Source organism: Lithobates pipiens, unplaced genomic scaffold (assembly GCF_037356315.1).
Source record: "Lithobates pipiens isolate NorthernLeopardFrog02 unplaced genomic scaffold, aLitPip1_a1.2 Scaffold_18, whole genome shotgun sequence".
NCBI lineage: Eukaryota > Metazoa > Chordata > Amphibia > Anura > Ranidae > Lithobates > Lithobates pipiens.
The window spans coordinates 189,572,552-189,586,912 of record NW_027507758.1 but is presented as its reverse complement, the minus strand read 5'-3'; the positions used below and the strand labels follow the sequence as shown (position 1 = coordinate 189,586,912).

Below are 14,361 nucleotides of genomic sequence, written 5' to 3'. Positions count from 1 at the left end.
TCTCTTCCCCCCCTCTATCCCTGACCTCTCGTCGTAAACTGGGTGCTCTGCTTGCAATAGAGAAACTGCAGAAAAACTGCAGAGGGCGACTGCTTACTTCTCCATTGGGATTCAATAATCCCCAGAAGCTTTGTAGGTGGGGGTGTATAGCTGTTATGGGGAGCTTTTACTACCACAACTGTTAGAAGTATTTAATGCCTCTTATGCTGCTCAACGACTCCCTGCCTCAATGTCATGGGCTAATGTGGTCCTGCTCTTTAAGCTGGCCAAGGACATGGTTGATCCAGGCTGCTATCGGCCAATTTCTTTACTGCAGAGTGATGTTAAAATGATGGCTAAAGTGTTAGCTCTTCATTTGAATATTTCAATTATTCACCCGGATCAAGCAGGTTTAATGCCACAGAAATCTATAGCCACTAATCTTAGCAGACGTTTTCTAAATATGAAAACACCAGCAGACGATATGGGCCACCGAGCATTGTTGACACTTGACGCTAATAAAGCTTCTGACATTGACTGGCAATATTTGTGGGCTGTGCTGGCTAGATTCGGATTTGGGGATAGGTTTATTTCCTTGATCTGTTTACTATAAGTTCCTCACAAGCAGCCATCGGGATGTCTGATAGGGGAAACATGTTTAGACATCCTAAGTAGGGGGACCAAACAGGATTGCCTCTCGTCCCCATTACTTTTTGCCATCGCCATTGAGCCCCTGGCTGTCCTAATCTGCTCTAACCTGCAAGTAAAAGGCTTCCAGCATGGCAACCTACATGAGACAATCATTCTATACACCGATGGATGATACTGCATGTTACTGTTTTTAGGTGACACCTCTTCCATAAACAGTTATGGACATTGTCTCTGAATTTGGTCAGTACTCTGGCCTCACCGTCAATTGGACAAAATCTGCTTTGACGTTACTGGATGGGTAAACAGCGCAGCCATTTCTGCTATCCTGTCCTATTCCCACTGCCACATACCTCCCCTTACTTTACAGAGTATTGCCAACTAAATATCCATCCCCTGTTATGGTTCAGGGACAGAGCTATATATTTGGAACAAACTAAAGCTGTCTGTGGCAAGTAAAACCAACTTAAATAAAATGATCCCTATGCCACAATTATACCTGCTCCACAACTCCCCTGTGGTGATTCCGCACAAATATTTCAGAGTGGTCAACTATTTTATTTTTTGTCCCTGCTCTGGAATAACTGCACAGTATCCCAAGAATGGAGGGGGCTTGGCTCTCCCTAACCCTTGGCTTTACTATGTTGTTGCTCAGTTACAACATTGAATAGGCTCTAAGACACTGTCCCCACCTGTGCCCCCCTGTTGTCTTTATGCAAGCAGAATCTGTTCTGGAGGGTTTGGAATCTCAGGCGTTTAATAAACCCAATAAACAAATGCTGACATACTGTATAACCACATTCAAAAAATTTGGAATACGTCGAAACAACTTCAGTGAGTGGTGGGGTTCGCTAAATATAGTCCCATATGGTGTAGCAATTCATATGCATCTGGATTTTGCAAAGGCATTTGATACAGTTCCCCACAAACATTTACTATACAAGCCAAGGTCTGTCAGCATGGACTAAAGGATGAGGACCTTGTTTTGAAAATTTGCTACAAAGGTGCGTTCAGAGGGTAGTGAAATGGTCCGAAGTGGAAAGTGGGGTTCTGTCCTGCGACCAATCCTATTTAATGTATTCATAAATGACCTGGAGGATAGGATAAACAGCTCAGTCTCAGTATTTGCGGATGATACAAAGCTGAGCAGGGCAATAGCTTCTCTGCAGGATGTGGAAAACTTGCAAGAAGATCTGAACAAATGAATGGGGTGGGCAACTACATGGCAAATGAGGTTTAAAGTAGAAAAATGTAAAATAATGCATTTAGGTGGCAAAAACAGGAATACAATTTACTCACTGGGGGGGAACCTCTGGGGAAATCTAGGATGGAAAAGGATCTGGAGTCCTAGTAGACGACAGGATCAGCAACAACATGCAATGCCAAGCTGCTACAAGCAAAGCCAATAGAATATTGACATGCATTAAAAAGGCAATTAACGCCGGAGATAAAACGATAATTCTCCCACTCTACAAGACTTTGGTCCGGCCGTACCTGGAGTATGCCATCCAGTTCTGGGCACCTGTCCACAGGAAAGATGTGCTGGAAATGCAGTGAGTACTGAAGACAACAAAGCTAATAAAGGGACTGGAGAACCTTCGTTATGAGGAAAGACTGCAAGCACTTAACTTAGTCCCTCTGGAGAAGCGACGCTTGAGAGGGGATAGGATTTCAATGTACAAATACCGCACTGGTGACCCCACAATAGGATAAAACTTTTCCACAAAAGGGCATTTAAAAAGACTTGAAGCCATTCACTAAAATTTGAGGGAAATCGATTTAACCAGAAACTGTGTAGAGGGTTCTTTACAGTAAGAGTGGTAAGAATGTGGATCTCAGGGGGCATGGTCTGAACAAGCAGGAAGATGGATGCTTAATCCCTGAGCGCCTGCCGCCACAGGGAAAAGCTGACTGGAATCTGAGGTAAAATTGCCCGAACACCTCCAAATCATGGGAGCTGCATCACGGAATTCTTCTGCCTCCCACTCCCGTTCCCCCCACTAACAAATAGGGGATGGGGGTCATAATATTCCTGAAATGCTTTATACCGGCAGAGGGAACATGGGGCCATCCCACCACAGGCACTCTTTCCCTCAGGCTTCTGAGGCGGCACTGACAGAACTGCTACATGCGGGATCTCCAGGCCCTCACACAGATAGAAATGGCATTGAACTCTCATCTCAGCCAAACTTAAACATGCAGGACCTGCAGACCATCGCAGCGGATATCAAAGACACCTTATCTGCTGCCATTTCGGAGCTCAGGCTCAATATCCGTACGCTCGGTGACAGTGTCCTTGAAAGAGTGACTGAACACCATGATGCGACTATTCGCAAAGCTGCAAATCGCATTGACTCCCACAATTTACAAATGTGAGATATGCAACGCCATCTTGAAGACCTCAATAGAGGCCGGCACCATAATCTCAGAGTCAGAGGCCTGCCAGAGGCCATCCAGGGAGAACAAATAAACCCCACTGTGAGTGGAATCTTCAATGGTCTGCTTAATAGACCACCTCATACGCCCACTGACATGGAAAGGATCCACCGGGCCTTACGTCCCAAGGGAAAAGAGACAGATCCCCAGAGGGATATCATTTGCTGCATAGTAGACTTCAAGCTGAAGGAGGAAATTCTCAGACAAGCTAGAAGCAGGCCTCAAATACTCCATGTGGGGAGAGCACTTCAAATCTATCATGACCTCTCAGGAATCAGCTTACAACACCGGCATGATCTGAAGCCACTGCTGGATGCCCTTTATATGAAAGGTATTCAATATAAATGAAAATTCCCGTTTTGCCTTTCTGCCTCCACCCAGGGCCGCACGGCTCTCCTGAGAGTACCAGAGGATCTCCCACACTTCTGCGGGAACCCTGGGCATACCTCTGGTAGATGTCCCTAACTGGTATGCAGAGTTTTGCCGCTCAGTGACAAGCAAAGCACCTCAAGAAGAACCTATGGAGGCGCAAGATTCCAGGTACCGTAGGGAAAGGTCTCCATCTGCCCCCAGACACCTTACCGGTCCCTGCACTCAGGGGAGAGGAGGGCAGCCCCACAAACTCGTCGAGGCTCAGGAGAGCTCACCGACACCGTTAGCCAGCCTCAAGTACCCACTACCATGCAATCTCAGTTTGCCCTGTTCGGCTTTAATCAGTTTTCACACTGTTAACCTAGATTTCAATGTTTATGTGACTGACTTTCTTCAAGAGATATTCGGCACAATAGATGTTTTTCTTCCTGTACTGGGTTCGGATTGTGTCCCTGTCATGGACATTGCAAGATTAGATAGAAAGCAGTAGCACTCGCCCAAAGGAGGAACACCGCTCATATGTCTAGTGGAATGTCCTAAAACGATATATCCCACAACTCCCTGGGGTTTGTAACCGACCCCGGCCTAGCAGCAGTTCTGTACAGTGTCACTTCTGCCTACAAGCTCCCTGACACTAGGGAAACGCCTCAAGAACGTCCAGTGAACACTGCGACTGTTACCCGGACATCTGTTCAGTGTCACTTCTGCCTATAAGCTACCTGACACTAGGGAAACGCCTCAAGAACGTCCAAACGCTGCGACTGTTACCCGGACAACGCCTCACACAGATCGTCGCACTCAATGCGGACTTCCACAGCCGTGCCTCACACAGTCTCCTCTTCCACTCCATCTCTGGCTGCAATGACTCGTGTACTTCCTGAGGAGCCTACACGGACTACCACACTCTGTCTACATGTCCCATCCAGGCACTCTCCACTGGGAACTGCTGCTGTACTTACCTGAAGGATAATGCAGAGTGCACCAACTGCCCTGTAACTTTACCCAATCACACTTGCTGGCATATTAGACTACACGGCGAGGTATGAGGTATATTCCGTGCTCACTCTATGGTAAATCTTCCAGTCTACAAATATAGTAATACTCCGACTTTCTAGTTGGAAATCTGTCACTGAATGCACGGTCAGCTTGCTGACCGATTTACTTGTTTATTTACAGGTTACTCTGGTTAAAGTTGTCAATCCCTCTTGATTTTTTAAGCCCTATAAATGATCTCTGTTTAAATACCTCACATGTTCTGAGGCCAACACTTGATCCATGAGAGGGCACCCACTTTTAGAAATCCAGGATTTAGCCGGGTTAGTCTTTGATGGCGATTTGGGTGCCTTCAGGTGTTGGGGCTGGGTGGTGGTTTCAGAACTCCCAATGTTTCTATATGATGGTTCTTACATACTGTTTTTGTACTGATGCATTTACGCACCCAAATCCCACCACCCAGCACTCCCGCTTCTTTGAGAGTTCCCCTTGCCCTATTATATATCCCCCAGAAAATACGTTCTCTAAAACCTCCTATCCTTTATCACCTGAAGACCCTGTGGCGGCGGACTATATCATTCTTTCCTTTACCTATAGTCCTTCACTGCTTGGTGATTGCCAACTCCCACACAGTTGTGAGTCACAGTGCTGTCACACCCCTCAGGGTGCACACATCGTGCCCGCACTGTACTTTACCTATACTGTACAGTTTAGAGGTAGGGGAGCAAGTCACCCCCAAACCTCATCGGTTTAACCCCAGTTACCTTAATATTGCACTAAAGCCTGCCATACACTGAACAGACCCACATCCCGATCGCCTAGGTCCTCCCTCTCCCTTCACTTGTACTTATGGCAGATGACACAGACCCCCGGGCCTCACCGCCTGACCTACATAAGCACCTACAGACACTCAAACTCTGTTCAATCAATATACAAGGCCTTAACATCCCAGAGAATAAGTCTAAACTGTTCTATTTCCTACAACGATCGAAAATACATGTAGCACTTATACAGGAAACGCACTTCAGGACGGATAGCATCCCTAAACTGTATAATCACCAATTTCCACAGGTGTACCATGCTTCTAACACCAAGACTAAATCCAAAGGAGTCTCAATCTTAATTTCTAAACAATGCCCCCTGCAGGTGACAGAAGTCCAAAGAGACTCCCAAGTGAGATTCCTATTCATCAAAGGCACTCTGCACCACAGGCCTGTCACAATCGCTAACATATACGCCCCAAACTCGCAACAAGTGGCCTTTTTTAGAGACGCCTTCCAACAACTTCTCAGCTTCCAGTCGGGTACCCTGATAGTACGAGGCGACCTCAACGTCGCTCTGAATCCCTCCCTTGACACATCCAATGGTGCATCATCCCTGACCTACAGAGCCCTACCAGCTATTAAATTGCAACTCAGCAACCTGTTACTTCATGATGGCTGGCGCACATTGCACCCCAACACTAAGGACTTTACCTTTTTTTCTGCACCTCATAAATACTCCAGAATAGACCACTTTTTCTTATCCCAAAATGATCTCACACACCTCTCAAAAGCTACAATTGAACCCATGGTGCTTTCTGACCACAACCCCATAACTATAACTGTAACCCTCCCGAAGACCCTTGGTAGGTCCAATATATGGCGATTTGATAATTCTCTACTGACCGACCTAGACCATATACAACAAATTACCACAAGCCTTATCCAGTACTTTGCAGAAAATACAACGGACGACAGCTCTCTCATTTCCATTTGAGCAGCACACAAATGCGTCATAAAGGGGAAATTTATCTACCTTGCGGCCCAACGAAACAAACTTAGAAAAGCACGCATTAATGAGCTGACCGATCGCATACTAACACTCGAACAAGCACACAAAGCATCACTAGCAGCCTCCTCATTGACGGAACCGACTCAAACCAGAGAAGAACTCCTAGAGGAACTCAATCACACACTGAAACGTATTTATGCCATGACCCAAAAACTATTCTACGAATTCGGCAACAAGTCGGGTAAACCTTTAGCCAGAACGCTTCAAGCTAAGAAAGTGGCCCATACCATTCACAATATTACAACACCATCCGGCGACACCCTTGTTACAACTGAAGACATCTCTGACCATTTTGTTCAGTACTTCTCCAAACTATACAACCTCCCCACCACGCTCCCCCCTGCAGCCACCTCAGACCGAATGATGGGCCATTACAGACTTCCTTGCACAATACTGTCCCTCCCCCCCTCTCTCCTGATGAATCCTCGGACCTTGATCGCCCACTCTCAGGAGAAGAAATTCTAACTGCATTAAAACAAATGAAACCGGACAAAAGCCTTGGCCCAGATGGCCTGACAGTTAGCTATTATAAGTTCTTCCCAGACACCCTCATTCCCCACCTCACCAAGGCCTTCAATAATCTAACAAAGACCTCTCATTGGTCTCTAACTACCACCCGATTTCACTCCTGAACGTAGACCTAAAGCTCTACGCTAAAGTGTTAGCAAACCGCATTCTCCCTCTGTTGAAATTGATCTCTCTTGCCCAAGTAGGTTTTGTCCCTGGCAGGGAGGCCAGGGACAATACTACCAAGGCACTAAAAATCCATCACTGGCTCTCCAAAACATGCATACAAGGTTTTTTTCCTGTCTTTTGACGCAGAGAAGACATTCGACAGAGTTGCTTGGGACTATATGGAAGCGACTTTAAGAGTAATGGCTTTCCCATCGTATCTACTCCTGATCCTGGCACTATACTCTGCAAATACAGCTAAACTTAGGATCAATGGCCACCTGTCGAACGCCTTCTCTGTCTCAAATGGAACCCGTCAGGGATGCCCCCTATCCCCGCTCATATTCATCCTTACCATGGAACCAATGCTCCGCAGATTAAGAGACAACCCGGACATCAAAGGCATTAACATTGGTGATAACCACTATAAATTAGCAGTCTATGTGGATGACGTTTTGCTCTTCCTCACGGACCCTATCGTCACTATCCCCAATCTTCTTAAGGATTTCTCATTATTCAAAACCTTGTCAAACTTTCCAATTAACTTTACAAAATCGAAAGCACTGAACGTCACTCTACCAGCCACACTGGTCACCCAATGCAAGCAGAACTTCCCCTTTACATGGGAATCACAGGACATTACATACCTGGGCATCAAAATACCCACTAAATTACAGGATCTCTACATGAGAAACTTCCAACCTGTGCTTCAAAACATACAAGCTGATTTAAATGGCATTTCAGCACACTCCCCTGGTTGGGTAGGACAGCCATATTAAAAAAGAATGTATTGCCCAGACTTCTTTACCTTTTCCAGGCAATCCCCATAAAGCTACCCACCTCCTTTTTTACATCATACAAGCGAATGCATAGGACTTTTATCTGGGCATCCAAGACCCCCAGACTAAGCTGGGATAGACTGGTACTCCTCAAACTACTAGGGGGCCTTGGCCTCCCTGACATTCAAAAGCACCACTGAGCATGTCATTTAACTAGGATTGTATATTGGCGCCATTGAAATTCACCGCCTATCACCCAAATTACATCTTACTCCCCAGACTTCACTTCGGCCCAAAATATGCTCCATCACACCTCCATGCCCCTGTCCTACAAAAAATCCCTTACCCTACACCTTATCAATGCAGCTAATCTCTGTGTCCCGGTTCACTGGAGGAGCTCCACACCACCCACAGTGCCTGAATGGTTCAAAAGAGTCGATAGAACGGCCGAGATGGAAAAACTTATTTACCAAACAAAAGACAATCCGACAAAATTTAGTACAACATGGGCTTGCTGGTTGCACTTTAGAGACTCCTCGACGCAAACCACACTGCCCGGTGACCCAACCTCTCAGCCATGATAGATATTGATCTGTCTCTGAAGCATCAGTGTCTGGCTTATCATGCCCTCCCTCTGCCCATACCCTTCCTCTTACCCAATTGAGAGTCACTGATCCTACTTAGGCGATCCCCACACCCTTGCAACTTGATACCAACATACCTCCTTCACTGTTCCGGCAGGAGCACACACCCTAACGGTTTCTGGATTCCTTACTCCCCCCTCCCTCCTAGATAACACATTACTTTTACAGAGCTTTCCCTCAAACATATGGATACTGAATAGGTTTAAACCCCATTCATTACTGCACATGGCCCCCACCCATTCCCAGTTAGAACCCTTTAGGGGTGAATGGGTTCAAGGGTGGCTTTGATCGGTACATAACATTACCCCAATTGGACCCCTACCCCCACCCCTTCTCCCTCACACAGAGATGCTTAATGATCCTCAGTTAATACATTTGTTAATTATTATATTCCCGCTTTACCAGAGGCAGACTTTACTGGGTCGGAACTTCACCTGCACCACCATTTAAGAAGTGACCTAGTAAGAGGCTCAGTTGGCCATGTTTTGAACTTGTTATATTTCTGCTATACATGTTTATTGTACGGCTTATTGATTGTATTAATAGCTTCTGTTTCACTGTATACCTGATAACTGATTTAATGTATATCTGGAAAATTTTAATAAACATTTATTGAAAAAAGAATGTGGAATTCTCTTCCATAAGCAGTAGTTTCAGCAGAGAGCATAGATAATTTCAAAAAAACAGGGATATACAATGTAATATTGACATAAAATATCGATGGACTTGTGACTTTTTTTTAACCTTACCATTACTATGCAACTATGTAATATGCAGACTTGGCTAAACTACAACAGGATGCCAGGTGGTGAGATTTTGGGATGACTCACCTCTCAATTTTTTTTTTAAGGATGAGATCTTTCATTTTCTGAACTCCAAGAACAGTTTCTCTTGCCCTCTTGCATGTATTACTATTACATTCAATTGCAACCTGATGTAAAGGCTTAGGGAAATACGGGTGGCTGGCTCCAGTCGTCTACCCCAACATTTTATCTGTTTTAACCTGCTGAGTGTAGCAAGGGCTTTATCTCCCAATGCTATAATATGCTGCTAACTGAATTTCTTAAAGATCACCCAAATAAACCGACAACTCGCTGGGAGGAGGATATAGGCCAGCATTCTGGGGACCAATGGGAGGAGGCATTTTAGTCAGTGACCATTAGATCTCTGAATGTTTCCCAGAAATTGTTACAACTCTATTTTATTTAGAGCACATTATGCTCCACTTAGACTTCAGAAAATGGGTACACTTGCAGACCTGCTATGTTGTAGATGTAAAAGAGACCAAGGGGATCTTATTCATATCCTCCAGTGTTGCACAAAGTGTTGGGCAGCGGTTTTGAACAATCTGAAGCCCTGTACACGATTGGACTTTCCTACGGGAAATGCTCGATGATAGGCAGTTGGCAGACAATCCAACAGTGTGTATGCTCCATCAGACAATTGTTGTCGGACTTTCCGCCAACAAATGTTGGCTAGCATGTTTTCAAATTTTCTGCCAACAAATGTGTGTTGTCGGCCTTTCCAATCGTGTGTACACAAGTCCGTCAGGAAAAAAGTCCAAAGTACAAACACGCATGCTTGGAAGCAAGGACGAGCCAGAAGAGGTCTTGTAAATTAGCGTTTGTAATGGAGGATTAACATTCGTGACGTGGCAAATTATGAAATCTCCAAATGCAGCACACATTTTGTCCTTCTTTAATGGGATAACAATGAAGCTGCTTTGCTGGCGATACTGATGGAGTTATTGCAAACAAATTTTCAAAGGCTTTTTTTTTTTCTAGTGATATCAAGAATAATATTATGGTTTTAAATTTTTTTTTTATTTGTGCAAGTTACCACCATTATCCTGTAGTTTTTAAGAACAAAGATACACAGTGGAGGCACAGTGGTGTAGCGGATAGCACTCTCGCCTAGCAGTAAAAAAGGGTCACTGGTTCGAGTCCCAACCACGACACTACCTGCCTGGAGTTTGCATGTTCTCCCTGTGCCTGCGTGGGTTTCCTCCAGGTACTCCGGTTTCCTCCCACACTCCAAAGACATGCAGGTAGGTTAATTGGCTTCTGTCGAAAATTGGCCTTAGTAGATGAATGGGGACCTTGTATTGTTGAATCCTTGAGGGTAGGGGCCGATGTGAGTGTGCAATGTACAATGTACAGGGATAGGGACAATTGTAGACACTCACTCAGGTTGAACTGGATGGACTGGTGCCTTTATTCAACCTTACTAACTATGTAACTATGTATGTTGGGGTCCCTTGTCAATTTTACATTTTATTTTTTAAGATGCAACTGCCTACTCCCAAACTGTCATTTGAAGTTAAACACATAGCCAAGTATTATTCTCACAATTTTTTTATTGTGCATTAAAAAAATGTAACAAAAAATAAATTACACATGCTATCTGCCAATAGAAATTAACCAAAAAGTGCATTCTATGCATCCAAAAATATCGAAAATATACCAAATCAAATCATTATTCAACCAAATAAATGTCAAAGCAATAATTCCAAGGCCAATAAAAAATAACATGTTATCGCTTCCGATTCCGCAACATCTCTGGTTGATGAACGGCTATTCAGAAAAACTGAACAGCGCTAAATGAAAACCGCGAAAAAGAAAAAGCGCAAACAATTGCCAAACCTCTACTAACACGAAATTAGCAGAAGGAGCCCAAAGGGTGGTGCTAAAGAGCTGAAAAAACACGTAGCATGTCTAGTGCGTCACTAAGTTCGGAATTGTTGGCCAACATTTGTGTGACCGTGTGTATGCAAGAAAAGTTTGAGCCCACGTCCTTCGGACAAATTTCCACGTTTTTTTGGGTGGAAAGTCCGATCGTGTGTATGAGGTATTAGAGTTCTTAGCCCTTGTACACACGGTCGGACATTCTGACAACCAAATCCGTTGGATTTTGTCCGACGGATTTTGTCCGAAACTGTTGCATACACACGGTCGGACAAAGTTGTCGGAAAATCCAATTGTACATAACGTGATGACGTTATTTCGTTACGACGGGACTACGTTCAGGCTAGTAGCCAATAGCTTTGGTCTAGGAATTTGATCTGAGCATGCGTGGCACTTTGTCCGTCGGAGTAGGCTACACATGATCGGAGTATGTTGATCAGAGCATGTTGTCGGAAAATTTTATAGACAAGTTGGAAAACTTGGTCCGTCAGATATTCCGACGGAAACAGTCCGATGGAGACCTCACACAGTCGATTATCCAACAATATGGTCCGATCGGACACATTCCGTCAGAATCTCGGACCGTGTGTACAAGAGCTAAGACTGACGGCCAAGAACTCCAAGTCTTCCAAACCTTCCATCCACTTAGACACCAAGTGCCCTTGGTATTCCAAATCTCTGTGCTTTACTTCTGCAGATTACCTGTCTGCTATTTCATGATGATGCTAGCATTAAGAACAGCACGGACTACATCTGCAATCTCTGGTCACTTCCATCACTGTGTCCTTTATATTCTCTTATAAGTTTCAGTATCATTCAACTGTCTCAGAACTTTAGTCAACAAACTTTTAGTATAAGAAAAAAAAAAAAACACAACTAAGAGGGCACTGGTATAATGTATGAAAGCCACTGTATTAAAATACAAAAGAACTTAGAGTAGTGCTAATGGATTGCCATCATCAGAGCCAGACTTGTGAAGAAGCAGTGACTGTCTGAATGTAGCCTCTTTGACATATGCGCAATTTAAACACTCAGCATATTACATTTATAGGATATACAATGGTTAGTACTTACCCATTCTTCTTTTACGTATACCAGTCAACTGCTGTTCTAACTGTCTGTTACGCTAAAATATAAGTATAAGAAAAAGTATTTATTCAACAATTGGATTATTTTGTATTTATAGCTGAACAATGTAGCTTTAGGTTTTAAAAAAAATAAAAACACGTGTTCATGTGTGCAGGCAGCCCCAAAGCTACTCCCCATTGCTGTACTTTGCAGCTAGGGCCCTACCAGTAAACCGAAGTTCTATATCTGTGCTCGGCACAGTCATATTTTAATGCATTGCAGGTCAGTGTCCAGACGTGAACCTTGTGGCTCTCCAACAATTTGGGTCCATCTGCCCCATGTTAGCACTATATCCATTGAAGAGCAGAGTAGGGACTGGCTATTGAGGGATTACTCAGATGGAGTTGGTCCTCTTAAACATGTATTGCAATATACGTGAACTAAACATCACATTTTTTTAACCCAAAATTTGCTAGTAAGGGGGGTATATAGCAGTGTGCCAAGGATTCATCCGGAATGTTTAGTGCTACCAGTAACAGGGCTATGCAGGCTATATTCTGTACCCAGACTTGCCTGTCTGCCAACATGTGACCAGGCGGTGGTTTGAGATTTTCACACTCCATCCTCCTGATTCAAGTCCATAACAGCCCCTATACACCTGTAGTACACCCTTCTTGCCCAGACCAATTTTTAGCTTTCAGCGCGTTCACACTTTGAATGACAATTACTCAGTCATGCTACACTGTACCCAAACAACATTTTTTATAATTTTTTTGCTCACAAAGAGAGCTTTCGTTTGGTGGTATTTAATCACCACTGGGTATTTTTATTTTTTGCAATATAAGAGAAAAAATAGAGAACATTTTGAAAAAAAAAAACACTATTTTGTAGTTTCTATTGTAAAATTTTGCAAAGTAAGTAATTTTTCTTCATACATTTGGGCCAAAATGTATACTGCTACATATCTTTAGTAAAAAGAACCCAAATTAGTGAGTCTACAAGCTATCATTGAAAATTGATCACAATTGATGTACTGAAGGCCCATCTCATTTCTGGAGACCCTAACAAGCCAGGAAAGTACAAATACCCCCCAAATGACCCCTTTTTGGAAAGCAGACATTCCAAGGTATTTAGTAAGAAGCATGGTGAGTTTTTTGAAGTTGTAATTTTTTTCCCACGATTCTTGGGAAAAATTAAGATTTTTTTTTTTTTTTACACAAAATTGCCATAACAAGTCATTTCTCTCACACAGCACACGCATACTTGCAATGACACCCCAAAATACATTCTGCTACTCCTCCTGAATATAGCGATACCAGAGACCATCTAGAGATATAGAGACTTTTACACAGCCTGGCCACATACAGAGGTTCAACATCCAAGTAGGCCCACTTCCTGCAGCGTGGGGGGTGTGCTGGGTTGATGGATGGTTTTAGGGGGGGGGGGGGATGCCGGGTTTGTGAACAATTGTACGTCATGAATAATTAAAGGTGACATATAAAAAGGCCAACTGCATGGGGCTCTCATTCAGATCCCATGCGCCGGCCATGATGGAGCCTGGGTTCACACTATAACCTGCTGCGGAACGCACAGGCACTGTGCGTCCCTGTTCCCTGTTTCAGGGACGAATCAGGGCCGATTCTATGCCTGAATTCGGCCCTGAAACGGAGCTAAAGATGCACGCGTTTTTTCCTCAGTGCGCCCCGGAGATATGTGAACCGGCTCCATAGGGAGCCAGTCACATTCTCTTACTATGCAAATTAGATGCGGGGAAACGCACATCTAATTCGCATTGGTGTGAACGGGGGCGGATAGACCATCATATTTCTGTCGTCAAATAATGCATTATATACTAATAGCCACTCACTTGATTTCTCTTTTTTCAGATGCCTATTGACCTTGAAAACGTATTGCTTTATACTCCCTATACATTTCTTTTATCCCAGGTTCCCGTGACCCTTTTTGTCTGTGTGAACCCTGGTTTGGTGTGCGGTTTTCAGGCCGGTCATCACTAGAGGTCGACCGATATATCGGCCGATATTTGCCGTTTTTTAAATAATCGGCATCGGCCGATTGTGCTGATAAAAAGCCGATTTAGAACTACAGCGGGACTTTGAAATGACTTCTGTATAGAAGTCAGTGTAAGTTGCCTGAGTCGTCATAGAAACACTTTCCTCCTCTCTGGGCAGGCTGCCAAGAAAAGAACAAAATTATACAATGTTTACACTTGAATGAATGAAGTCATCTCTGTGT

At 44.0% G+C, this 14,361-nt stretch overlaps 1 protein-coding gene across 3 annotated transcripts in view; it reads right to left on the bottom strand.

Moving 5' to 3' along the window:
• Nucleotides 1-14,361, bottom strand: part of LOC143987600 (centromere protein H-like) — a 232,043-nt gene that overhangs the window by 15,470 nt on the left and 202,212 nt on the right. For all 3 annotated transcript variants that reach the window (XM_077486459.1, XM_077486458.1, XM_077486457.1), the window contains one exon: nt 12,115-12,166. In XM_077486459.1, the coding sequence (XP_077342585.1) occupies nt 12,115-12,166 (52 nt within the window). The remainder of the gene's footprint in view (nt 1-12,114; nt 12,167-14,361) is intronic.